The sequence below is a fragment of the Lupinus angustifolius genome, chromosome LG13 (genome assembly GCF_001865875.1).
Source record: "Lupinus angustifolius cultivar Tanjil chromosome LG13, LupAngTanjil_v1.0, whole genome shotgun sequence".
NCBI classification, from domain to species: Eukaryota; Viridiplantae; Streptophyta; class Magnoliopsida; order Fabales; family Fabaceae; genus Lupinus; species Lupinus angustifolius.
Genome location: NC_032021.1, coordinates 3,891,877 through 3,915,880, shown reverse-complemented (window position 1 = coordinate 3,915,880; position 24,004 = coordinate 3,891,877). Strand labels below are relative to the sequence as shown.

The 24,004-nt window shown below is 32.1% G+C and overlaps 4 protein-coding genes across 6 annotated transcripts in view; 2 read left to right on the top strand and 2 right to left on the bottom strand.

The window, feature by feature from the left end:
- LOC109325108 lies at nucleotides 3,724-4,415 on the bottom strand. Its single transcript, XM_019557260.1, has one exon. The coding sequence runs from the start codon at nucleotides 4,277-4,279 to the stop codon at nucleotides 3,875-3,877; it is 405 nt and encodes a 134-aa protein (XP_019412805.1). The 5' UTR covers nucleotides 4,280-4,415; the 3' UTR covers nucleotides 3,724-3,874.
- LOC109325729 (outer envelope protein 61-like) lies at nucleotides 9,626-15,478 on the bottom strand. 2 transcript variants are annotated; one of them, XM_019558256.1, is made up of 12 exons: nucleotides 15,383-15,478; nucleotides 14,207-14,437; nucleotides 13,659-13,715; nucleotides 13,413-13,541; nucleotides 12,923-13,000; nucleotides 12,765-12,835; nucleotides 12,359-12,408; nucleotides 12,052-12,250; nucleotides 11,393-11,951; nucleotides 11,013-11,156; nucleotides 10,044-10,193; nucleotides 9,626-9,952 (listed from the first exon to the last, which is right to left on the bottom strand). In XM_019558256.1, exons 1-11 carry the CDS (start codon nucleotides 15,476-15,478, stop codon nucleotides 10,047-10,049), a joined length of 1,761 nt encoding a protein of 586 aa, XP_019413801.1. In that variant the 3' UTR covers nucleotides 9,626-9,952; nucleotides 10,044-10,046. The 2 variants fall into 2 exon arrangements, with proteins under 2 accessions (XP_019413801.1, XP_019413800.1); XM_019558255.1 differs by having other exon boundaries at nucleotides 9,626-10,193.
- On the top strand, nucleotides 18,209-21,341 carry LOC109363188 (protein usf-like). The gene is made up of 5 exons (XM_019609356.1): nucleotides 18,209-18,385; nucleotides 18,822-18,964; nucleotides 19,068-19,197; nucleotides 19,334-19,525; nucleotides 20,982-21,341. The coding sequence occupies exons 1-5, from the start codon at nucleotides 18,257-18,259 to the stop codon at nucleotides 21,189-21,191; spliced, it is 804 nt and encodes a 267-aa protein (XP_019464901.1). The 5' UTR covers nucleotides 18,209-18,256; the 3' UTR covers nucleotides 21,192-21,341.
- Nucleotides 23,534-24,004, top strand: part of LOC109325929 (probable WRKY transcription factor 31) — a 3,142-nt gene continuing 2,671 nt past the window's right edge. For both annotated transcript variants that reach the window (XM_019558547.1, XM_019558546.1), the window contains exon 1: nucleotides 23,534-23,942. In XM_019558547.1, coding sequence (XP_019414092.1) covers nucleotides 23,565-23,942 — 378 coding nt within the window. In that variant the 5' untranslated portion in view covers nucleotides 23,534-23,564. The remainder of the gene's footprint in view (nucleotides 23,943-24,004) is intronic.

The following is a 24,004-nucleotide window of genomic DNA, read 5'->3' as shown; positions in this document are numbered from 1 at the left end:
TCACACTAGTTCCATTAATCGTGTCACTTAAACTAAACGGAGTAAATGTTATGAAACTCGAGCCGAACATCAACCCGGAACAGGTCCTGTATAGGTTCTAACCAGCTTAACCGGTTAGACCGTACAACATCATAATAATTTACTTATCAATATCATGTTTTGCATTATGCATACACATAAATCAAAATAGAAGTATATCAAACAAGTTTAAGTCTTACATAATTAAAATTATAAATCAAAACATAATTATCTCATATAAAGATAAAATATTCTAATTCATCCAACTATCATTGTTTTCATTAGATCCTAAATTGACATTGTCGGTTAGATATGTAGTTTGAGCGTAAGTATCTACATCTTCTTGAAGAAAAGAGTCCAAATTAAGCTCCTCATCAATAGTAATATTTCGTTCTTCAACAATATCTACAAATGAGAGTCTAAATTAGATTGTTTTGTAGAACAATTAGAAAAATGTTGCACATTATAAATGTTCAAAACAAACCTTCATCATCCTTGGGTAAATCAAGTATTGGATTTGATAAGTTATAATAGAGCATTTTTTCTATTTCATCATAATCTATCAATGGAGTTTCTTCTTCTTCTTCTTCAACAATCCAAAACTCAATGTTCTCCATACTCTCATAGCCAACGGGATCAAGTGTTCTTCTTTTATTAATGGCCCTATAATTCCAATAAATATGATATACATCAATACAAAATAGAAGTTACGTTGTAAACATTGAAAGTTAAGTTAAAAAGAAACCTATTTTGTAAGCCCAAGTTATAATGCACATAGACTAGATCATTTAATCTTCTATGCTCCAATTTATTCATCTTCCTTGTATGTATTTTTCAAATACACTCCAATTTCTTTCACAACTAGAAGAAGATGATGTTTGGCTCAAAATTTTAATAGCTAATTGGGATACCATTGGAGCACTAAATCCAAATTGTGACCACCATTGATCTAAAAACATCACAAAATTAGTATGTCATTAAAGTATTACAGTAGTAAATAAAATTTCAATAAATTGTAAAATTAAAATCTTACCCGGTCGCAAATGTTTAACTGTTTCAATTGCCATTGTATTGCCAAAACTCTCAATTTTATCATGATAGAAGCAACTTTGTTTAAAAAACTCGGTCTTGTTTGTGGTAACTTTTGCTTGTAAAACATCAAGCCAACCTTGTTGAACCTCTGGTTTGATACAAAAGTTGTCTTTATCATAATAAAATGTTGGATTCAAAAAGTAGGTAGCACAATGTAATTTTGTTCGAAGTTGCTTATCTCATCTTTGCTTTATAATTCTTGTATAAGGTTTAGGTTTATACAAAGATTTTTTGTTCAGAACATCCTCTTAATAGTTTTCCTAGCTCTACGCATCCCATCATACACATAAGATAGAGAAGGTCTATCATTAGCATCAACAATTCTTAACAAGCGGATTAGTGGAGTCACAATATTGACAATAATTGCACAATCATTCCAGAACCTAGCATTCATCACAACCTCCACAAATATATTTGCTTTCTTGTCACGGTACTGTACCGGTTATACCGGTCACGATACTGGGTACAGTGGTTTAGTGATTCATAGTTTACAAAAAAAAAGCTTTCATACACAAACACATTTAGTGCCTTTGAAACAATGAGATGAAATGGTGAGACTCAATCAATTTGTCATTTTATTTAATATAATTTTTTTTGGAAAATGCTTCATCCACTTCACGACTCAATGTTTCTAACTTTCCCTATTTCCAATCCATTTCATTCCTCTATTTTCAAACCATCTCCTAATTTACTCTCTCCAAAAAGTTTCTAACTTTCTATCTTCTCTCTTTTCAATCCCTCTTCTAATTCACTCTCTCCAAAAATAATTCATCTACTTCTTCTATCTTCCCTCTTTTCCAATCTATCTTATAACTCTATCTCCAAAATGTTCATTCCATTATTTCTATTTTCTCTCTTCTCCAATCCCTTTTCTAACTCTTTATCTCCAAAAATGTTTTTTTTCTATATTAACGTTATTAACGATGGAAGATGGATCTATAAGAAGATGGAGATGCTTCATAGAAATAAAATGGAGGACGGATCCGTGAGATAGAGAATGAAGAAGAAAAAAACGTGAAGAAGAAATGAGATTTTTGAGGAAGAAACCGGTTTAGTAACAACTCGGCCAGTTTTCCAGTTTGACTGAAAACTGTCCAGTTTTGAGCGGTTTGGACTGGTTTTGTTGCTTATCTGATCCAACTACTATGCCGTACCGGTTAGGAGTCCGGTTTGCCGGTTTTCCGGTCAGACCGGCCAATCTGATCCGATTTTAATATCACTGAATAATTATTAGATGTCCAAGATGTCACATCTCTGGGGTGTTGCGACATTTTGTGAGGGGTTTTGTTCGCTTCAGGATTAGAAGTTAACAAAAAAACTTATGCATGTATATTGAGAAATCAACTCCACCATTCTTTGATGTTTTAAATGCATTTTTCTCTCAAGCAAAATTATGTATTTTTCAATGCTAAATCATTTTTTAGAGCTTAGGAGAGTGCCCCATTTAAGTCTTCAATCAAACCACTAGACACGTTGGGCCACTCCACTTTCAAAGAAGTTTGCAGACCTTGTTTATGGATTGAAGCTTAGATTGGCAGAGACTAGGATTTCGATGTATTGGGAAAATTGATGTGCAGAAACGCATAGGTGAGAATGATGGCTACATTTGTCAATTGTAGAGTGGTAAGGAAGCTATATTTTCTCAAGTAGATTCGCAATCTAGTTTGACTAAACAAGCTTATTTATCAACTGTAACCTTGTACAAAGAACCCCTCCTAAATCCTAATGATAATTCATAAAATTATTGTAATTTTATAATAGAAATTCAATATAATTGTCACTTCATGAATATAATTTAGCATATGATGATAAGTATTAATTAAGAATTATATTACAAACGACAGTTGTCACCATTCTAAGAGTCCATAGCATGGATATGAAGACATGATCAATAAATAGGATAGTAGACACAAATCTTGAAGATTCTTTGCACTTAACCTTCCCAAGTTGGCAGTATTATTGGAAACTTTCAAACAAGTTTAAATATAATTCGATGTCTTTAAAGGCATTATTTTGTACCTTTTCTAGCTAGTACCAAATATGTAAAGACGGCGATGCTGAGATCCACGTCCATGTATACAAACAGAAAATAATTATAAACAATATAAACGCATGGTACAAAAAAATCTACCTGCCTTAGAGACTAGAATTGGAGACGAATTTCTAATTGCACAATAAATGGGTATTAGCAGAAAATATAAAAATTAAACTCACCTAACCAGCAAAAACATCATAGTACCTCAAAACCCAAGTTAAAATATTATTAGCCTTTGGTGGAATTGCATATATTCATGTAATGTATAACACTTCTAAAGTGAAACAAGACAATGTGGTGAAGAGAGTGTTACATTTTTCAAATTTTAAGACCACATCACAACTCACATAATGCATTTGGTCCCAATACAATTACATTAAACTGTATTAACAGGATCGAACGATATAAAATTAAAAAAATTATTAATTGTAATAAATTACAGTACTCACACAATTATGACTCATGGTTACCCTTACACTAATTGACCATAACCATGAACATAATCACAAATGCAATCTAAAATCTTAGAAACTTGTGATTGTATATACTTGTTCAAAAGATTGGCTGCAAATCCAAAACTGATGCTCTAAGACACAATTTCCACTAATTGAATTGGAACACATGTACCTCAACCTCGTCGAAGCCCCTTAGGAGATTACGACATTTACATTTTCATCATCTTTAACTACGTAGACTGAAGAACGTACACGATACAGTATCATCTATGAGTTAGGGTTTACGCTGAGAGTCACTTCTCCAGAACCCGGTTCCAGTGAACCGGGCCCACATCTCATTCTCCAGTTCAACCTCCTCCATCCATTCCTTCTCCTCTAATGCCATGGGACCCACCAACATTCCATTACTTGTCTCCTGCTCTGACGAAACGACGTCGTTGTTATTGTTCTTCTCGCTGTTGGTGTTGGCGCTATGATCTAATAAACGGTGTCGTTTCCTCATCTTGATCACCGCTTTTTTCAAGAGCCCCTTTGGGACGGTGTATACCGCCATCACCACGAAGTGCACCACCGCGCAAGGGCAGCAACAGCACACGGCGGCGCACTCTGCCGCAGTGCCACCCGCCACCTCACCGATGTGGTGCTTGCGTTTTACCGGTACGGTTCTGTTGCTAGTCATTATAAGATTAAATGAATTGTGGCAAAAAAGATGTGAAAATAATCAAAGGTGGTGATTATTCGTGATTGTTAGAAATAGAATAATCATGAATAAAATTGGAAATGGGAATTGATCTGAGAAAGAAAAAAATGAAGAGAAGCGGTTATCGAAGGAGGATGAGATATATAAGAAGACGTGTTCGAAATGTAGATGTTGTAAGTAACAGATGCTACGCTTCTAGAACAATCAGACTAACACTACTACACTGTTGTGAGCCCTCATCATTCTCATTTTTCATTGAGCTTATATTTTATTTACAAAAGAAAATTAATAAAATATTGATAATATCTATACTATTAATAAAGAGAAAACACAAAATAATCACTTATCATGGTGTAATTTGTGTTTTCCTATTTTGCCCTCAATATATTTTTATTTATACCAAAAAACCCTATAATATTATTTTCTTATTTTATCCTTATTATTTTCTTATTTTAAAAGTGTATTTAAAAAATTGAATATTAGACCAATTGAATAAATTCAACTGTAAATTTAACCAAAAAATTATATTTGAATTTCTAAAATACAAACTATACATTACAAACGATAGGAAAGCGGGTTGACGGACACGACAGTGCATGTCAACACGCTAGTATTAATAATATTAATTTTAATTAAAATTTAGTTTTAAATTATATTATATGTATAGAAAATATAATTACACTTCCCTCCAAATATAACATTTGTGAATGTTTTTAAAAAGTAAAAAGGAATATAATTTCTATGATACATATATATACATTTATCTATTTATTAATGGTGAAGATTGTTATTCTAATTTTATGAGTATTATATCTAGAATTTAAAATCTGTGCATTGACAGTGTAAAGTTTTTTACACTGTCAGCATATCATCCATCTCTATACTATTAATACATACATCTTTCTATAATTTTATTTCATGTCATTGATAACGGCAAATACAATAAAAAATCCCGTTTTTTTCTAATAAAGATTGATTTACCACGTCAATGTAGTTAAATATTTCCCATGCGTTTATTTATATGTTTTCACTACCCAAAATTGTTTACGCCAACTTCTTTATAAAAATAGTTTGACCAGCTCTATACCATTGTTTTGTATTTAAAAAACTTCATTATATTATTATTATGGACGCTGAAATCAAACTTTGTGATCGTCAAAAAAAGATATCATTAAAAAGTTACTTTTCATGGCCATTTAATTGCGACCATATACAATTTTTTAATAAATTAGTATTATATTGATTTACGGAAACACTGATACAGAAATAAAGTTCAGAAGCAAACAAAATTGAGTGATTTTTTAAATAAACATCTCATTTTTAAATTAAAAATACACTGAGAATTGACTATTCATGAATTTCTTTCTTATTTAGTTAAAATTTCCTTCTTCTTTTTATTCCTCTTGACGTTGGATCTTTTAATCATACAAGCTAGGTTTAGAGGAGTATTTGAACTTCTCTATTTTTTCTATAAAATGAGAACTCCTATCATTTTTTGTTATTACCTAAGATAGGACAAAATAAGTTGATATTAAATTAGATTTTTCAACATGTTCCATTATGTAAGTCCTAATGTCATACTCAATTATATAACAAGTTTTAATCATTGATAAAAAATACCAGCCGTAGTTGAAAACTGAGATGGGTCCGAATAATATGAATGCGCCACGTACAGCCAACTTACATAGTGATTGATCCGTGTGCCATTATTATTAATTATAGTGGAATATGTATATGCGGTTGGTATACAAATTTATAACAAATATTACATCTTTCACCATTTATTACAGGATTTAATATATATTTGTTAATCATTACTGTATCTCAATAAAAATAATACAAATTAAAGGTTAATAATGTGCTAACAATATAAAAATCTTTATATTGAGGGTGTATAAATTTTAAACTCTTATTTATTTTACTTTTTTGAAAAGCTAATAATAATCAAACATAAATAATATATGATGCAAAAACAATATATAAAACTATCATCTATACATATATCTTTTTCTCTATTACTTGTTAGTATAGCACTATGATTATATCTGTATATATTGCAAACTTTGTCAAATTAATACTTGTGAGAAAATTGGATATATTGATATAATATGAGTTTTATACATTATTAATGTATCATTTATGATTAAAATATAAATATTATTAATTCTTTAAAAAATAGTTCAAATGAATGACAGATAATATAATAATTATGTATACATTTTTACATTAAGAGTATATACATATTACAATCATAACGGACACGACAGTGCATGTCAACACGCTAGTATTAATAATATTAATTTTAATTAAAATTTAGTTTTAAATTATATTATATGTATAGAAAATATAATTACACTTCCCTCCAAATATAACATTTGTGAATGTTTTTAAAAAGTAAAAAGGAATATAATTTCTATGATACATATATATACATTTATCTATTTATTAATGGTGAAGATTGTTATTCTAATTTTATGAGTATTATATCTAGAATTTAAAATCTGTGCATTGACAGTGTAAAGTTTTTTACACTGTCAGCATATCATCCATCTCTATACTATTAATACATACATCTTTCTATAATTTTATTTCATGTCATTGATAACGGCAAATACAATAAAAAATCCCGTTTTTTTCTAATAAAGATTGATTTACCACGTCAATGTAGTTAAATATTTCCCATGCGTTTATTTATATGTTTTCACTACCCAAAATTGTTTACGCCAACTTCTTTATAAAAATAGTTTGACCAGCTCTATACCATTGTTTTGTATTTAAAAAACTTCATTATATTATTATTATGGACGCTGAAATCAAACTTTGTGATCGTCAAAAAAAGATATCATTAAAAAGTTACTTTTCATGGCCATTTAATTGCGACCATATACAATTTTTTAATAAATTAGTATTATATTGATTTACGGAAACACTGATACAGAAATAAAGTTCAGAAGCAAACAAAATTGAGTGATTTTTTAAATAAACATCTCATTTTTAAATTAAAAATACACTGAGAATTGACTATTCATGAATTTCTTTCTTATTTAGTTAAAATTTCCTTCTTCTTTTTATTCCTCTTGACGTTGGATCTTTTAATCATACAAGCTAGGTTTAGAGGAGTATTTGAACTTCTCTATTTTTTCTATAAAATGAGAACTCCTATCATTTTTTGTTATTACCTAAGATAGGACAAAATAAGTTGATATTAAATTAGATTTTTCAACATGTTCCATTATGTAAGTCCTAATGTCATACTCAATTATATAACAAGTTTTAATCATTGATAAAAAATACCAGCCGTAGTTGAAAACTGAGATGGGTCCGAATAATATGAATGCGCCACGTACAGCCAACTTACATAGTGATTGATCCGTGTGCCATTATTATTAATTATAGTGGAATATGTATATGCGGTTGGTATACAAATTTATAACAAATATTACATCTTTCACCATTTATTACAGGATTTAATATATATTTGTTAATCATTACTGTATCTCAATAAAAATAATACAAATTAAAGGTTAATAATGTGCTAACAATATAAAAATCTTTATATTGAGGGTGTATAAATTTTAAACTCTTATTTATTTTACTTTTTTGAAAAGCTAATAATAATCAAACATAAATAATATATGATGCAAAAACAATATATAAAACTATCATCTATACATATATCTTTTTCTCTATTACTTGTTAGTATAGCACTATGATTATATCTGTATATATTGCAAACTTTGTCAAATTAATACTTGTGAGAAAATTGGATATATTGATATAATATGAGTTTTATACATTATTAATGTATCATTTATGATTAAAATATAAATATTATTAATTCTTTAAAAAATAGTTCAAATGAATGACAGATAATATAATAATTATGTATACATTTTTACATTAAGAGTATATACATATTACAATCATAACACTTTCCTCATGATTTTTTTCCTTTCATGTATAAGCCAAAACAAGTGCATATAGGGATGTCTGTTAACTAAGCTATTGACATGTTGGATTGTAGTAAAAAACATATTGACTTAGATAAATTATCTGTAGTTAAGAGTTTGAATATTAAAATTATTAATTTTGAAATGACTTTAACTACTGCCGATCCAAGTTTATTTACATAGTAATTTGTCAAACTAAAATGAATGTTTTTAACTAAGCTAGACACCTTAGATAGAGAACGTAACCAATGATTGCAAATTTGCATGTGTTGGGTGTGACTCATGTGAGTGATTGAGACTCTAAGTCTATCTCTAACATTTGAGAAATTAGGGAATAAATTGTGTGATTTTGAAAGTGATGATATTGTTGACCGGTACTAAAAATCACTAATAAAACTCTAATCAATAATCATATTATATTACTACATAGAGTGTTAAAGATTCTAAGAATAGTTTTATTCTATGTATTCCGTAAACAATATTCTTAAAACACTCATTAACACAATCTTATATTATACTCTATGCATCTTTAAAAAAAATTCTCAAATTTTGAACAATTTCTTTTAATTGTTGACAATCTTTTTAGGACACATGGAGTGTTACTTATTTTACAAATAAAGTAAAAATAAAAAAATATAATAAACAGAAAATCTAAAATAGTTTTATTAGTGTTAAGTGTTAACTTGTTAGTTTTAGATTCATCTATTTAATAGTTTTATAATTGAGTAAACTTTTAATAGGCTTAAAAAATTGGATATTAACTTGGTCAACCCTAGAAGTTAAAAATCTATAATTTCCCCCTCATACTTCTTACAAAACACAACCCTCCGCGTTTAGGTGCAGCGTCCTTTTAATTTCTCTAAACATGATGCTGATTTGGTTATATTATGAATCAATAATTTTATTCAGAGTATATACAAAAGAGTATAATATTACTAATAGTATAAAGATTTATGACCAATGAATTATTTACGACATTTGTATTACTTTTATTTAAGAATTAATTATAATTAAAAATAAATGATAAATGATACAATGACAATGTAAAAAATTTAAACACTGTCATTACATACATCATTTTCTCATATATAAATCTCAATTTATAGTATAACCAAATATAGGCCCTAATTCATAATTTTGTAAATTGGTACAACATATGCGTTAAAGGAAATGGGTCTGTGTTTGCATACAATGATACAATCTCAGCCTTACAATTTTTGTAATTTGTGACCAAAAAATGAAAAAATAAAACTAAAACTAAAATTTGTTGAATGGTTTGATTGTAAAATTTGTGAATTTCAAACTATAGAACTAATGTATTTAGTAGGCTATTCCTTAAGTTGGTTAACAGTTTCAAGCACTATGTTTAATTCATGAACATGACATAATCAAAGTTTTGGATTTATTGAGAGTTAAGGCCTAATTCTAAATGGCAAACAGCTCAAAAGCTAGGGATATATTACAAAAAGAGTGACAGCTACATCCACAATTTGGATTAAGATAACACTTTAGGGTTGTAATTCTGTCATAGCTACTAGTAGCATAAAAAAGTTAGAAAAAATAAACGAAATTATAACAACAAAACTTAATAAAAAAATCAAGTGTACCCACTAGAATACATTCTCCCTGCCCCTATTTGCCTTATAAAAAACATTTATCTGTTTTCCAAATAATCAAGTGTATGTTCCATCCTCTCTTCATTGTTACTTGGCTGAGATAACACATGCAATTATCTCACCACACAAGGTCATGCCTGAGTTTGAATATAAGCTTCATATAATATAAGCTTCATTATTCTAGCCACCAATGTAGCCCAAGCGGTGAAGAAGGACAGCCAAAATGAGCATGAATATTGCTAAGGCCATGCCAGGTTTCCCTAGCAACCAGTTCTTTGTCTTTTTAACACCTTCAACTACTCTTTGAACCCTGTCTGCCCAAAGCATCTGCAAAAGATAAAGTGCAAAGATTCAACTTTAGTACTTAACCACCCAACATCAATTATTCCAATTGAATACTTGTAAAAACAAGTATCAACCCATTACAGCCACCCTAATAAGCTTATGTACTGTTATTTCAAATATCAGATTAATATAATACCAAATTAACTTGCATCCTAATTATTAACTTTGGGTCTCTACGAGTCTTCTCCATACATGCCCAAACCATGGGGAAAATGTTACTTACCCCACACTTATAGTGACACTCTCCGAGCCAAAGTTTGGTGATTGGTCAAAAATTATAATTTATTGAATTTCTAATTAAGCTTATTTTGTTTAGACCAATCACCACACTTTGAAACAGTGAGTGACAGAGTGTGTGTGGGACAGATGATGTGATCTCAGCCATATAAGGCGAGGTTCTACAATAGACATTGGCTCAACTTTCTCTCAAACATATTCATTCAGAATTGTATCTTGTCTAGCGTGTCCACTCATCCAATCCAACATTCTCATCTAAGTGATTATATCGAGTGAATCCCCCTGGTTGGCTTTTTACCGCCAACATTGAGTCCATCTACAACATTGCAATTCTTATAGTTTTGAGCAATAATTTTTTTTTAAGCTAGAGTGATACTTTTGTATAACAGATAACACCCAAAAATACTGCATATGGTTTACATCTCTCTTTATTTCCCAGCGACATTGTATGATGGATCCAAGATACTTAAACAATTTGACTTATTACTTCATGCTATTAAAACAAATAAGGAGGACATTATTATTATATAAACAATGTATTTTACACTTTGGAGAAGAATATACCATTTTATCCAAGCTCTCAGGTGAAAAGGATGACATGGCTTGCTGAGCTTTTGCTGCATCTTCTTTTGAAAGCTTGACACCAAACTGTTCACCCATGTTTGCCATCATTTCTGGGCTCATATTTTTAATCATTGATGTGAACATCTGCCAAAACAACAGAAACTAAAAACTTCAGAGAAGGAACTACTATACATATAAACAGAGAACACAAGAATGTATCAAGATAGAGAATATGTATTAGTTAACAAAAGAAAAGACAAAATCGACCGGGAGAGAACTAAATCCCAGACAAGGGTAGTGACAACTAAAAAGTTAGACAAGTACATAATTTAAGGCTAGTGATCATTTTAGCTCTTTAACAAGTTATGTGGTGAACATACCTGCCGCATAGCAGGATCTTTCATCTGGTTTCTCATCTGTTCTTGTAAATCAGTGCTCGAGGAAGGGAAGTTTGGCTGAGAAGCATTTCTCATATTTGAAAAAGCATCGAGAAAAGAACTTGATTCTCTGAAAGCATTAGTTCCACTAGTACTTGAGGATGGGAAGTTTGACTGGGAAACATTTCTTTCCTCCTTGGCTACAGCAGATAATGATGGAGATTCTCTCCCTTTCAATGAGGATGCCATTTCAAACATCTTCTGAAGCTCATCTGGTGGCATTTTACTTATCATATCACTCGCTGTTTTAAACATATCAGGTGACACATTGGGAGGGATTGATCCAGGGTTGAACGGAGAATCAGGGGAACCTCTGGCAAAAGGGTTGTCTCCTTGAAATGAAGCAGCCATGTCAAGCATTTTTTGGAGTTCCTCAGGTGACATCTTGCCAATCATATTTGAAGCAGTTCTAATCATTTCTGGAGGTAGATCTTTGGATTGTTCAGTATTCAAAGAAGCCAGAGTGGCAGGATCAGCATTTGAGATGAAGTTTTGAAATGATCTATAGAATAGAAAGTAAGAACGTAAATCTATTTTGTAGTCAAATTAAAAATAAAGAGTAACATATTGTGCTTAGCATCTTTAACAAAATGCTAACACACCTGATAGCTTCTGGATCATTTTTCAATGTATCTAAACTCTCTGCATATGCTTTTGGATATCCATTGTTAACTGTGCTGTTGCTCTTAGAAGAGTCACCAGATTTTTTTGGCTGAACCACTGTTGGTTTCAGAGAAGAGTTTTTGTTGCTTTCAGAAGGCACACTCTCGACTTCTTCGGTTATTTCTTCAATTACTAAACCTACATGCATGATAGCGATAAGGTTAAATCTAACACCCATTAGAATTGTAAAGCTCAGGGGGCTGTGGTGAAGTAAAAGAGGTATAAAAAATCAGTGAAAATATATACCTCTGGGTGCATGTTCACCACCTCCATTTGTCAACATTTCCTTGGTGTCCCTGAAATAAACATTTGATGGCATGAAAATAAAGTAAAAGTATCCTAAATTTTAATTAACACTAGAAGGAATGGCAGAAGAAATATATCAATTCCTTTATATAGGTTACCCAAGATCCAATTAGAAATAAAAAATGGTAAATAATCACGGATGTGTTTAGTTACGTTAGGATAAAATTCATTTTTTACATTGATTTACAGAAGCGTTTGATGAAAAAACACCCATAATTAGGAACTCATCAATCACAACAGTCATAATACAAAAATAACAGGATGTACAATATATGTAATATGTGGATGAATAAATAATTATGTTCCTAAGTTAGGCACAAGTATGTGGAAGGGAACGAGATCACACTGTAAAAGCTCTGCAATTGTATCATCATCAGGGGCCACTTCAAGTGCCATGCTCAAATCAGTAACAGCATCCTGGAAAAAACAGGAATGCCGTTAAATATGATATATAGTCAACAAACAATTTCAACCTAAATGTTAACTAAGTCATTGGTAGCTCACATTTAGTAGGCCTAGTTCCTTGTACGCCTGACCTCTTCGATAAAGAGCCTTAAGATTCTTGGCATCATACACCAAAACCTACAGTAGTTAAAGCACAGTTATGCATCGCAAGGACGAAACATATAATTTCAAACAAATAACTTAAATTAAAAGAAAATCAGAATCTAAGAAATTATTTGTCATGTTACATAAGTAGCACAACTGCACAAAATAATTATTTTTATTAAATATTGCAATATCAATGTAATGGCCAATGCTTTGTCAATGAACATGATTTATGATAGAGTATTTGGCGCCGTCCGACCCATGAAGCCGACCTAGTGGGACTAAGGCTTGGTTGTTGTTGTTATTGCAATTACAATGTACATTTATTTCAATTTTTTTGGTTGATAAATACGCCCATAATACTACTTAAATATTGCAGTTGGTAATTAAACTTTAGATTTAACATCATACTTTGCAATGGTAAGAGAAAAGGAACCACAAATACCTCGGAACCTTCTTTTACACATTCCTCATACTGCCTTGTCTTCAAGTAACATGACATCAAGTTGAGTGAGCAGGCCAAAAGAAGCTTTCTACTTTGAAAAGGTGGAATCTCTTTAATGTTTTCCTTAGCCTATAATATAAAAAAGTGAAAATTAGGTAATACAGTAATAGACCAAAAAAACTTACCAGTTTCTAAAAGCTTGGCAAGATTGTTACGCAATAACGCAAACAAAGAAAGAGCACTTACAATCAGATATTTCTGCAGAGCATTATTGAACTTTCCCTGACTATGAAGTTCATTTCCCTGCAAAATTTAATGTTAGACCACAAAGACACATGGTGAACTAGACAGTTAATGGTTTAACAGAAACACAGAAATTGTGATCAGAAAAGTAAAGAGTTACATTTAATGTCTAAATAAGAAATCCCAGCAAGTAGATAGCGGTACAGTATTATTCAATTGTAATTTTATTTATGGGTCTTTTTGAAGCCTAGGATTTCCCCGGTGCGTCAAAATCCAGTTTTTCAATAGACTATTTGGGCTTTAAAAGCTAACATGTAGTCATAATATGTTTCCATAGGAATAATTAGCACACAACTAGTAAGGACCTCGTTCAAACTACAAACAGGCCATACTGCAGGAATAATGGAACTAACTCCAGGTTCTCCTTTTGTTTTCTAACCTGCATTCATCTCATGTCACACATATTTCCTCAATATAAGAAAAGAAATGTCTGTGCTTATGATCCATTTTTCACAGACACTAACGGTTTATGTTTTATGCCATATACTCACCTGTTTCTTCAATATTTCAGCTGCATCTAATTGATATTTGATCTGGGCATCAGCACGAGCACGCATAGCTGCTACTTCATCAGGTGTTGCATTAGCCATCTTCTCACCAATCTGAGCCATTTCTTCAGGACGTGTATGCTTTAACTGTTCAGCAGCAAGTTTAAAGTCTTCAGAACTCATGTTCTTCATGCTTTCTGAGGCCATCCTCATCAGCTCTGGATTAGACATCATCTGCAATTCCACAAAATATTGTATAATACCAAAAATAGTGCTAAACCACACACACATATCACATGCTTCAATTATTAGATTTGGTATATTCACGTCAACAACAACAATCAAGCCTTTTCCCACAAAGTGAGATTGGGTACATCAACCAAATGAGTCCATAACGTTCTACCATCTAGATCTAAACCCTCATTAATGGTTTCACACTTTCACCTAATTTTTGTTAGCCTAATTCCACCTCCAACTATTGGCCTACCCCATATTGCTCTACTTTCTTTACTGGGATTCTACAGATGCTCTTGCACCACAATTTGCGGCTGCATCCACTGCACTTTCCCGCAATTTTGATAAACTTCATAACACTAACAGAAATCTGAAACCATGTGTAATGGTATAAGAGTACAATACTTACTCCTAAAGCAAGTGGATCGCTGACCTGCTCAGCTTCCGAAACCAAGGCATGTTCTCCCAAAACATTCAAATCTAACATTCAATCATCACAAGAAGACCATAGAAGGGCTTAACATAACCGGAGCATATTTGTTGTCCCACAATTTATGTCACTCCATGTGACATCAATTATGATTGGTTTAAAAAAATATATTGAAGTTAAAAATTTAATTTTACTCATTTCCTGACAGACACAAATTATGGGCAGAAATAACCTAAAATAATAGAAAAGTCTCAAAACTTCAATCTCATACACTTCTTCAAATTTAAAAGAACAACAAATCCCCCGACCCAAAAAAACGAATTTAACTGTTTTTACTATTTCATACATCAAAGCAATCGAAAATTTCTCCTATTGTCCTCTTTTTGTTCCAAAAATAACATCTGAAGCGTTGAAATCACAACAAAATGCGTTCATTTAGAGTAGTTACACAATCACAATGCGAAAAACCCACATATGCAATTTCAGAAATCATAAAAAGGGAGAAGAAAGCAAACCTGTTGTTGGATCCGTGCTAACTCAGCGGGTGACATGCGACTCATCTGTTCCTGAGCGATTCTGAGCATCTCAGGATCCATCATACCGTTAAACATTCTCAATACCCAATTGAATTTGAATCAACCCCAGAAGTTCAAAATCGAAACTTGATCACAGGGAATTTGGGTTGTCAATGATGAGAGGAAAAGCGGGGTTGTTGTTTTTTATTGTAAGAAAATTGGGTAAGGTTAAGGAATGTTCTAGTTTATGTGTGATGTGGGAAATTGAGATGAAGGGCGTTTGATAAATAAATTGGGAAAATGTGGATTTAAGAAAGAGAAAGACAAAGGAATAGTCTAATTTGGTGGTGCCGCCTGTCAAATATGACAGAAAAGGAAAAGGAAAAAAGATAGTTTGAACAAGAGTAGAATATGCGTTTTCCAATTGTATGTTATTTTACTTAATGCTTTGATCTTTTTATCAAGATAAAATAAATTTGAGGGGATTAATGGATCAATTTTGTGAAGCACCTTCCATATCACTCGTTGTTTATGGATGGCAATAAAAACCAAACTTATGGGTATCCGTCTGAACCCGAAATTAATAAGGAAAGCCTAATGTAATTGAGTTTGGGTTTGGGTTTTACCCGTGTTTAATTTTCGGATTCAAGTTTGGTAGAGCAAAGACTCTAACCCGAATCCGCCCCGAAGTAATGTAATTCAACTTAAAATTGAAATTTATATCATGTGTCCGTTATTTTTAATTTCTAATTTTACTTTACGTACTACTGGATCTTCAAACATAAAAGAAATGAAATAATACAAGAGAAAATATAAATGCTAGAGAAAAATGAAATGAAATGATATCATACTTTCCTTAGTACACATATAATTTTCGGGTTTTTTTCGGGTTCGAGTATGGTATCTTATTTTCAACCCCCTCGAGTTCGGGTTCAGGTTTTGAACTTCAGGTTTTGGTATGTGCAAACCCGACCCCGTTGCCATTCCTACTGTTATTCATTTGTTGTACCATTTCATGTATCATCCCATTTGATTGGTTGGAAAAAATTATTTAAATTAAAATTATAATTATTAAATGTTTTTTTTGCGAATCATATTTCCTAGCACATGGAGTGTCACAAATGAGTGAAACATCATATGTGTACCCCTATATCACAATATGTGAGGCCATGGATAAATTATGCATGTACTCTCACAAAAGCACTGAGAAATAGGGTAGCAGGATTATGTTCAAGGTGTTTTACTCCAAGTATGAGACTAACATTGGATAACTAAATTTGATTCCCATAATTGATATGATGCTCAAACATAATAGTTTCAAGTTTTTTGACAACCCGACACCAGTTATGCCAATGGACTGGGGTAATTATTTCATCCTAGATTTAAGACCATTAAAGTCCAATGACTGAAAATAGAAGATTGGATGTACGCAATTGTGGGTCATGCTCGAATGGACAAGATTTGACCTTTATGATTGTCGATCAAGCCCGAACAATTGGCTTCATTAAGGAAATGACGACAACAACAGGGCATGACATATGCCCACTTGTTATGTTGAAGAACCTTCCTTCAACACAAAGGTAAGGTCACGTCATGTGACGGACGACATGACTACCTTTGCCGATATGACAAATATAGTCCAAATTCACAGCATTGTGAGTCTAAGGCTGTTGGAAGAGGACATGACCATATTGTCCACAATGATAACGCATCCACTTGAAGTACAAGTTATTTCACCTCAGTATAAATAGGTAAAGTCATTCATAAGGGAATAATAACATCTTCTTTATGCTTCTCTGTAGGCATTATACTCTTAGAATATTGGTTTGAGTGTTAGAGTGTTTTTTCAAGCACTCATCCATGACAATCCAAGGTTAACCACTCTCCGGTTCAGCATAGAGCCCAAACTTTAACAACCCTCTGAGGTTAGCTATTGTCTAGTTCAAGTAAAACAATTAAATATCGACAACCCTTATTCTACATAGAACACAAAAAAATTGAGAATTTTGTTTATAAAAAATTGAGTTAGAGTATCCCAACCTAAATTTCATAAAGTTCATCCCTATATGTAGAATGGCGTCTAACTACAATCAAAGAGGATATGTATATATTTTTAATGAAATTTATAGCTAATATGAATGAGTGGTGTGTTAGTTGTATTACATATTTGATAGATTTACCTATGAGTGTGAGGTGGGCCTATCCTTGAAAATATTGTTATGTTTATGTAGTCTAATTTTTTTTGTCCAACAAAGTGTTACGAAGGGCAACTTGCTCTAATATATAGGCATCTACTACTCAACATTATTTACATGATAATAATATTACTTCATAGTATAGCCATGAACTTAAGTACACACAGATAAATAAAAAAATAGATCTAATGTTTAATTTGAAATAAATAAAATAGGATATTATGTAATTGTTTCAATATTTTTTGGTGCACCTAATTTTTCAATTGGTTGAAATTACTTTGACAACAATCACAGAGAAACACATTTTTTTCTTGTTGGATGTAGACAACTTGCGACAATAATAACAAATTTTATTTACAACAAATCAAAATTAGTTGAAAAGTTGGCCTCGTGAATTGTTTTTGATTATATTCTGTTAAAAATATTGTGACATATTTTGCACCAGTTTTAGGAAAAAGTTTCATATGAAAAGTTATGTTGAATTCAAGTTGAGTTTGAATAGTATACACGAGTTTGATTTTCATTCTCATATTTACTACTAACAATCATCGCATCATTACATAAAATTAAATTAACTTGCATTAAAATAAAATAAAAAGTTTAATAAGGTGTGATTCTTCACTAATAAGTGGATTATAACTAGGTAGTGCAAAAAGGGGGCGAGTGAAGTGAGTAAAGAATGTTGGGTGTTCTGAATTCATCTACTGCTCTCAGATTCATTCCATCCTTTGTTTCTTCTCGCTTCTCAGTGCGTTCCATGTCTTCTTCATCTTCTTTCAACAAAATTCAGATTCAAAGGGATCACACTGTCAGTTTTCTTTCTTCTCCACTTTCAGTTCCAGGGTTTTCATTACCCTCTCCATCAATCTCTTATGACAATGAATTTTCATCATGAACAATATCGCCTTTCTGATTTCATTTTATCTACTTATTTTGTTGGGTTTTATTCAAAATGCTTATTTAAGGAAAAAAATCTGAATTCAATTTCAGTTTATATCAAAAAATGCTTTTTTTTCATGCTGTGCAAGTGATCTAGGACTATGCCTGATAATTTTATGCATTTCAGCTTTAATGTGGTTTAGTTAGACCAAAGTTGTTTTATAAGATATTATTACTTGTCTTTGTGTTGGACCTGAAGTTTTCTTATGCTATTTGTCACAGTAGTTTTGTTTTCATGCTTTCTAAATGGAACTTAAATTTTAATTCTCTACTATTAGTATGTAATTTCATTTTTCAATGATTAGACATTTGATGCATATGTTGTTGGGAAAGAAGATGCCCCTGGAATTGTTGTGCTTCAGGAATGGTGGGGCGTCGATTTTGAAATTAAGAATCACGCTGTGACGATTTCTCAACTCGGTTCTGGATTTAAAGCTCTTATTCCAGAGTAAGACAATGGCCTTTCCTAAAATTTCGTAGACTCGGTTCTTTATACATTATGGTGTCATATGGTGTATTTTGATAATGATGGGTTTTGGCTTTTTTCTCAGCCTCTATAGAGGAAAGGTTGGTCTTGATGTTGCCGAAGCACAACATTTGATGGATGGCCTTGATTGGCAAGGAGCTGTGCAGGATATCCGTGCTTCAATTAACTGGCTTAAAGCAAATGGTTCAAAGAAGGTTTGCCTCTATTCTCGTGTTGTCAAGATTAGAATTGATGTATTTTCAAAAAGAACAATGCTATTCTTCATGATTCAATTTTCACAAATCTATTCACCATTAGTTAAATGCTATTCTTCTCCTTTTGATGTAACAGGCTGGTGTAACAGGATTTTGTATGGGGGGTGCTCTATCTATTGCAAGTTCAGTCTTGGTTCCTGAGGTTGATGCTGTTGTTGCTTTCTATGGAGTTCCTTCTTCTGAGCTTGCAGACCCTGCTCAAGCCAAGGCTCCTATTCAGGCTCACTTTGGAGAGCAGGATAATTTTGTTGGCTTTTCAGATGTTACGGTACGAAAATATATTTGCAAGACATATTGCTTGTCATTTTTGTCTCTTAAAAGTTAAAACTCCCATTGGTCAGCTTATTCATAATTTTATCAATTTAGCTGCCAAGTTTTTCAAATGAGTATCACTTTTTTTTTCTTTTGTTGTGGGTGGGGTTTGCCTACCTTCTATATGTGATGTTTAGTTTTTCTTTTTTTGAGTGTTGTGGTATGCCGAAGGACTCTTGATCTCACACTGAAAACGTGCTTTGTTAAAAACCTTGTGATGGAGGGTTGAAAATGAGAACAGGAAATCATTATATGGTTTCTTGGTAAAGGAATAAATCGAAAGGACTTCTGAAGCCTAGTGTTTGCTTGACTTACACTGCAGAAAAAAACTGATTTAAAATTTTCATTTTGTATGGGTGATGTCAAAGTAAAATCATTTTTGAAGGTTATTTGAGTAGAGATGTTTGGAAAGTTATCGGGCCTTGTTTAGATATTATGTGAGGCTGTTTAGGGTTATTTGTGTAGAACATGCACCCAAACTCAATTTTCTGTTACTGAAGCAACACCATCGGTTCATAGAATCACATTCAGTCATCCCAACATGATTCCAAAAAGTATTTGCTGAACATATTGACATGATTGTCAAGGAGCCTTTGATGTCTGCAAACATATTTCCAGCCCTGATATCCCGAAAAATAGGGGGAAACTGTGAGTAATGGCCACTAGTTGCACTCTATTTTTCACAGATTTGTCCACCATCTGTGTTCCATTGCTTAAAAGTTCTATCTTCAGTTTGGACTAAAATTAGTAAGATAATGAAAATAATTTCAAACCATGCATATTTATCTTCTTTATCAAGATTCAACAAGTGATAGTAATAATCTTTTCTTCCTTATCATTTCAGTCTTCTCTCTATTTTTCATCTTAATTCTTTTTATTCATCATCCTAGTCAAGCAAATTACCCTAAGTAAAGTTAAGGAAGTGTTGTAGCCTTTATGCCAGACTCGGATTTCCCAACATGAGGGGTCCTTCAAATGACATCCTATGGGGTCTAGAGACCAAATTTACCAGAATCTCCCCACCGTGAGCCTAGTATTTTGTAATTTAAGGAAACAAACCTCAACAGACTTTAACCTTTTGATCCGTGATCATACCTATACTGCCAATGCACATAAATCCGACATGCTAAGAAAAACATTTCATTTGCTCTGATAATAACCAATCCCTTAACTGTGATTGATTTTCTGTTTCCAAAAGATTTCCTTTTTATAACCTTGATGAGTATTTTGCCACACAAGTGTTTTCCATTTATTTAATTGCTACCATATCTCCCTCATCGGACTAGAAAATATTTATTTCAATGGGAAAGGGAAGAGAAAGAGAAAGAGAGATAGATAACATTTGTTGATGTTTTGAGCCATGATTCTTTAATTCAAACAATATCATGTTTGGGCATTGTTTGTTATCTCAGGCTGCTAAGTCCTTAGAGGAGAAGTTGAAAGCATCTGAAGTTCCAAATGAGGTACACTTATATCCTGGCAATGGACATGCCTTCATGAACAGGTCACCAGAAGGAATCAATAGGAGGAAGAGCATGGGTCTGGCCGATGAAGACGAAGCCGCAGTACAATTGGCTTGGTCTCGCTTCCAGTCATGGATGACGCGGTACTTGTCTAGCTAGATAATGTAATGTTAGACGAATTCAGCTCACATATGCTATAATGGTATGTTCTAGCTAAATAAACAAGTTTTGATGGAAATGATGTAATTAAATAATTACAAGTTTTGTGTCTTTTGTTTCCCAAGAAAAATTACCTACTATTAACTCCTCGATGCCTATGGCTGAAGTTAAGAAAACCCAATTTTTCTTAGTCTCTTTTATATCTGACTTATATCTGACAGTTCAAAAACATGGGGGTGATCAATATGGGAATGTTGGATTGATGTTGGCAACATTGGAATAGGTTGACTCATGATTTAGTTCTGGGCACATTTTTATTGCATTGATATAAGTTTTAATTCGTGTAGAAATATTTTATTGAAGTCTCGCATTATTGCTTGGTTGAGGCAAATAATGTTGAGATGAAACTTTTACTGGTAAGGTTATAAAGTTAAAAGGACACTATTGATTAATTGAATCACGTTTTATTCCTTCTAAAACCTACAACTTTCCATGCAAAACTCAGCCAGACAAATTTCTTTGTCCTCATACGAAACATTTAAATGTAATCCACTCCTCTCTTTTCCAATTTGCTTTCCACTAATATTTTTGCCCATCTTTTTTCTGTCTCTTTCCCCATTAGAATACATAGCTCCGGGTTTTGGTTGAACTTGGTCCAACTTGTCTGTTACAAATTAAAATCAGTGCCAATTTCTCCTTATTAATTTCTATGCAAAAGTTCAACTGCTAAATAACAGAGCCAACTAAGAACTTCTATTTACATGTAGTGCATTTTTTACCAGCTTAAAAGAATGCGGCTCACACTACGTCACTCTCTACTAAACCTTCTCCATATCAACCCTATATGGGTAGGTGCATATCAGGGTTCAATCTATGTGATTCTCTATCTGAACTAATCAACAATCATCCACTTTAATACAATGACTAGTCATTGTTATCACTGGGCTTTCTGCTAAGTTGGTGATCACCACCACTTTCCCTCTCGTTTTATAACAATATTTAATATACACCAGCTATTTTAGTTATCTGATAAAACACATATATTTTTTAGACTTGAATCCAAAGTTCCAAACACTCCTATTCAGGAAGAATCAATCTTTAATTATGGTCTTCTACGTCTTTTTAGTTTAATAGTAGAATATGCAACTTTTACCCACGTCTCTTTAGTAATTAATTAATTATGTACTTTAACAAAGGGAAATTTTGTTTTTTCTGTTATTTGTTGTGGAATATGTTGAATGATTAAAGTCAGAAATTCAGCATACATATTTCCCTTAAAAAAAAGATTAGATTGATACTATATTACTTCTATTTAGATGTTAATTACTTTGTGTGGTGTATGATTTGTTGATGAGATCTGCGGAAGTAGTGGAATGAGGTGGAAAAAGAAAAGCCTAAGAAAGTGAAAGACAGAACAGAAAAGATAAGAAACAGTTTGAGTCTAACTAATACTTGGATGCTAAAATTACAACAAAACAAGAAAGAAAAATAAGTGAAATGTAGCAATGGATCCGATTCAATAGGACTCATTGGGTCAAACCATGATCTCTTTCTCTCTCTTTAATATATGTGTCCAAGTCAAAGGTTGCAACCATCCACATTGAGTCATCACTAAGTGGGTCCCACCATTACCGTTGACTGAGATTACACTTTTCACGAGGTACATTTTTTAGAACGCGTCAATAGTCTCCTTCTTTCATGGCTTCTCACAACATATTGACACCTCATCAATCAAATGTTTTGATCCATTTATTTATATTATTATAAGATAAACAATAACACCCAACAAAATCAAAATTTTGTCTTGGGGAACCTTCCAACTTCTAAACAAATTTCCAATACTTATATTAATTTTGACTAATAAATATAATTTTGTGTCTCATTTAATGTTCTCATCCGATTAAAAGATAATAATTAAAGATAAAAAAAAGTTATAAAAATATAAATTTATATTTTTATATTATTTATTAAAATTTGATTGATTAAAAATATATAAACATTATTTTTTAGGATCATGTGATCCTTGTTCAAGAATGGATGTAAAATATTCCATATTGTATGTCACAACAAAGAGAGGATACACATTTTCTCTTTTTTTAATAAGATTTTTTACACTTTTGATGAGCTTTTGGTTGTGAAACTGATTTAGATATGAAACGTGTAAAACCACAACAAACAAAGAAATTATCTACATCCAAATCTCAAATAAAATAGAACAATATTCAGAGCTAAAATAGTAAATACATCTATAATAATTTACTACAAAACTTTCTTTTGGTCATTTTCTCAAGTTTAGTCCTTTTTTATTGCCTAGTCCATTGCATGATTTATAAAGATTTCACACACTTCTCTCTCTAGTCTCTATTGAAATTTATGGCCAGAGGGAGTGGACTCTCCATGGATTCAGATCCAGTTGGGACCTTCTTTCTCCACAAGCCACCAACTGTTCTCAACTCTTTCCCTTCTTCTGAAGAAGAACACAACACAAAGTGGACACTTAGTCCTAATAACAATAACATGGAGGCCACACTTAGGACCTCTTCACCTACACATAACACCACCACAATCCCTTTCCAAGTCAACAACCATGCCTCTTCATCTCATCATGACATGATCATAACAACAGAAATGGACTTCTTCTCTGACAAAAACAACAACAACAACAACAACAACGTTGCCTCTTCTTCTGTCCCTGACAATGATCATATACATGATCATGCTATACCTTCTATATTGGAATTCAAAGTAAACGTGAGTTACCCATTATCATATTTTGTGATGCTACATCCACTATATATATATATATATATATA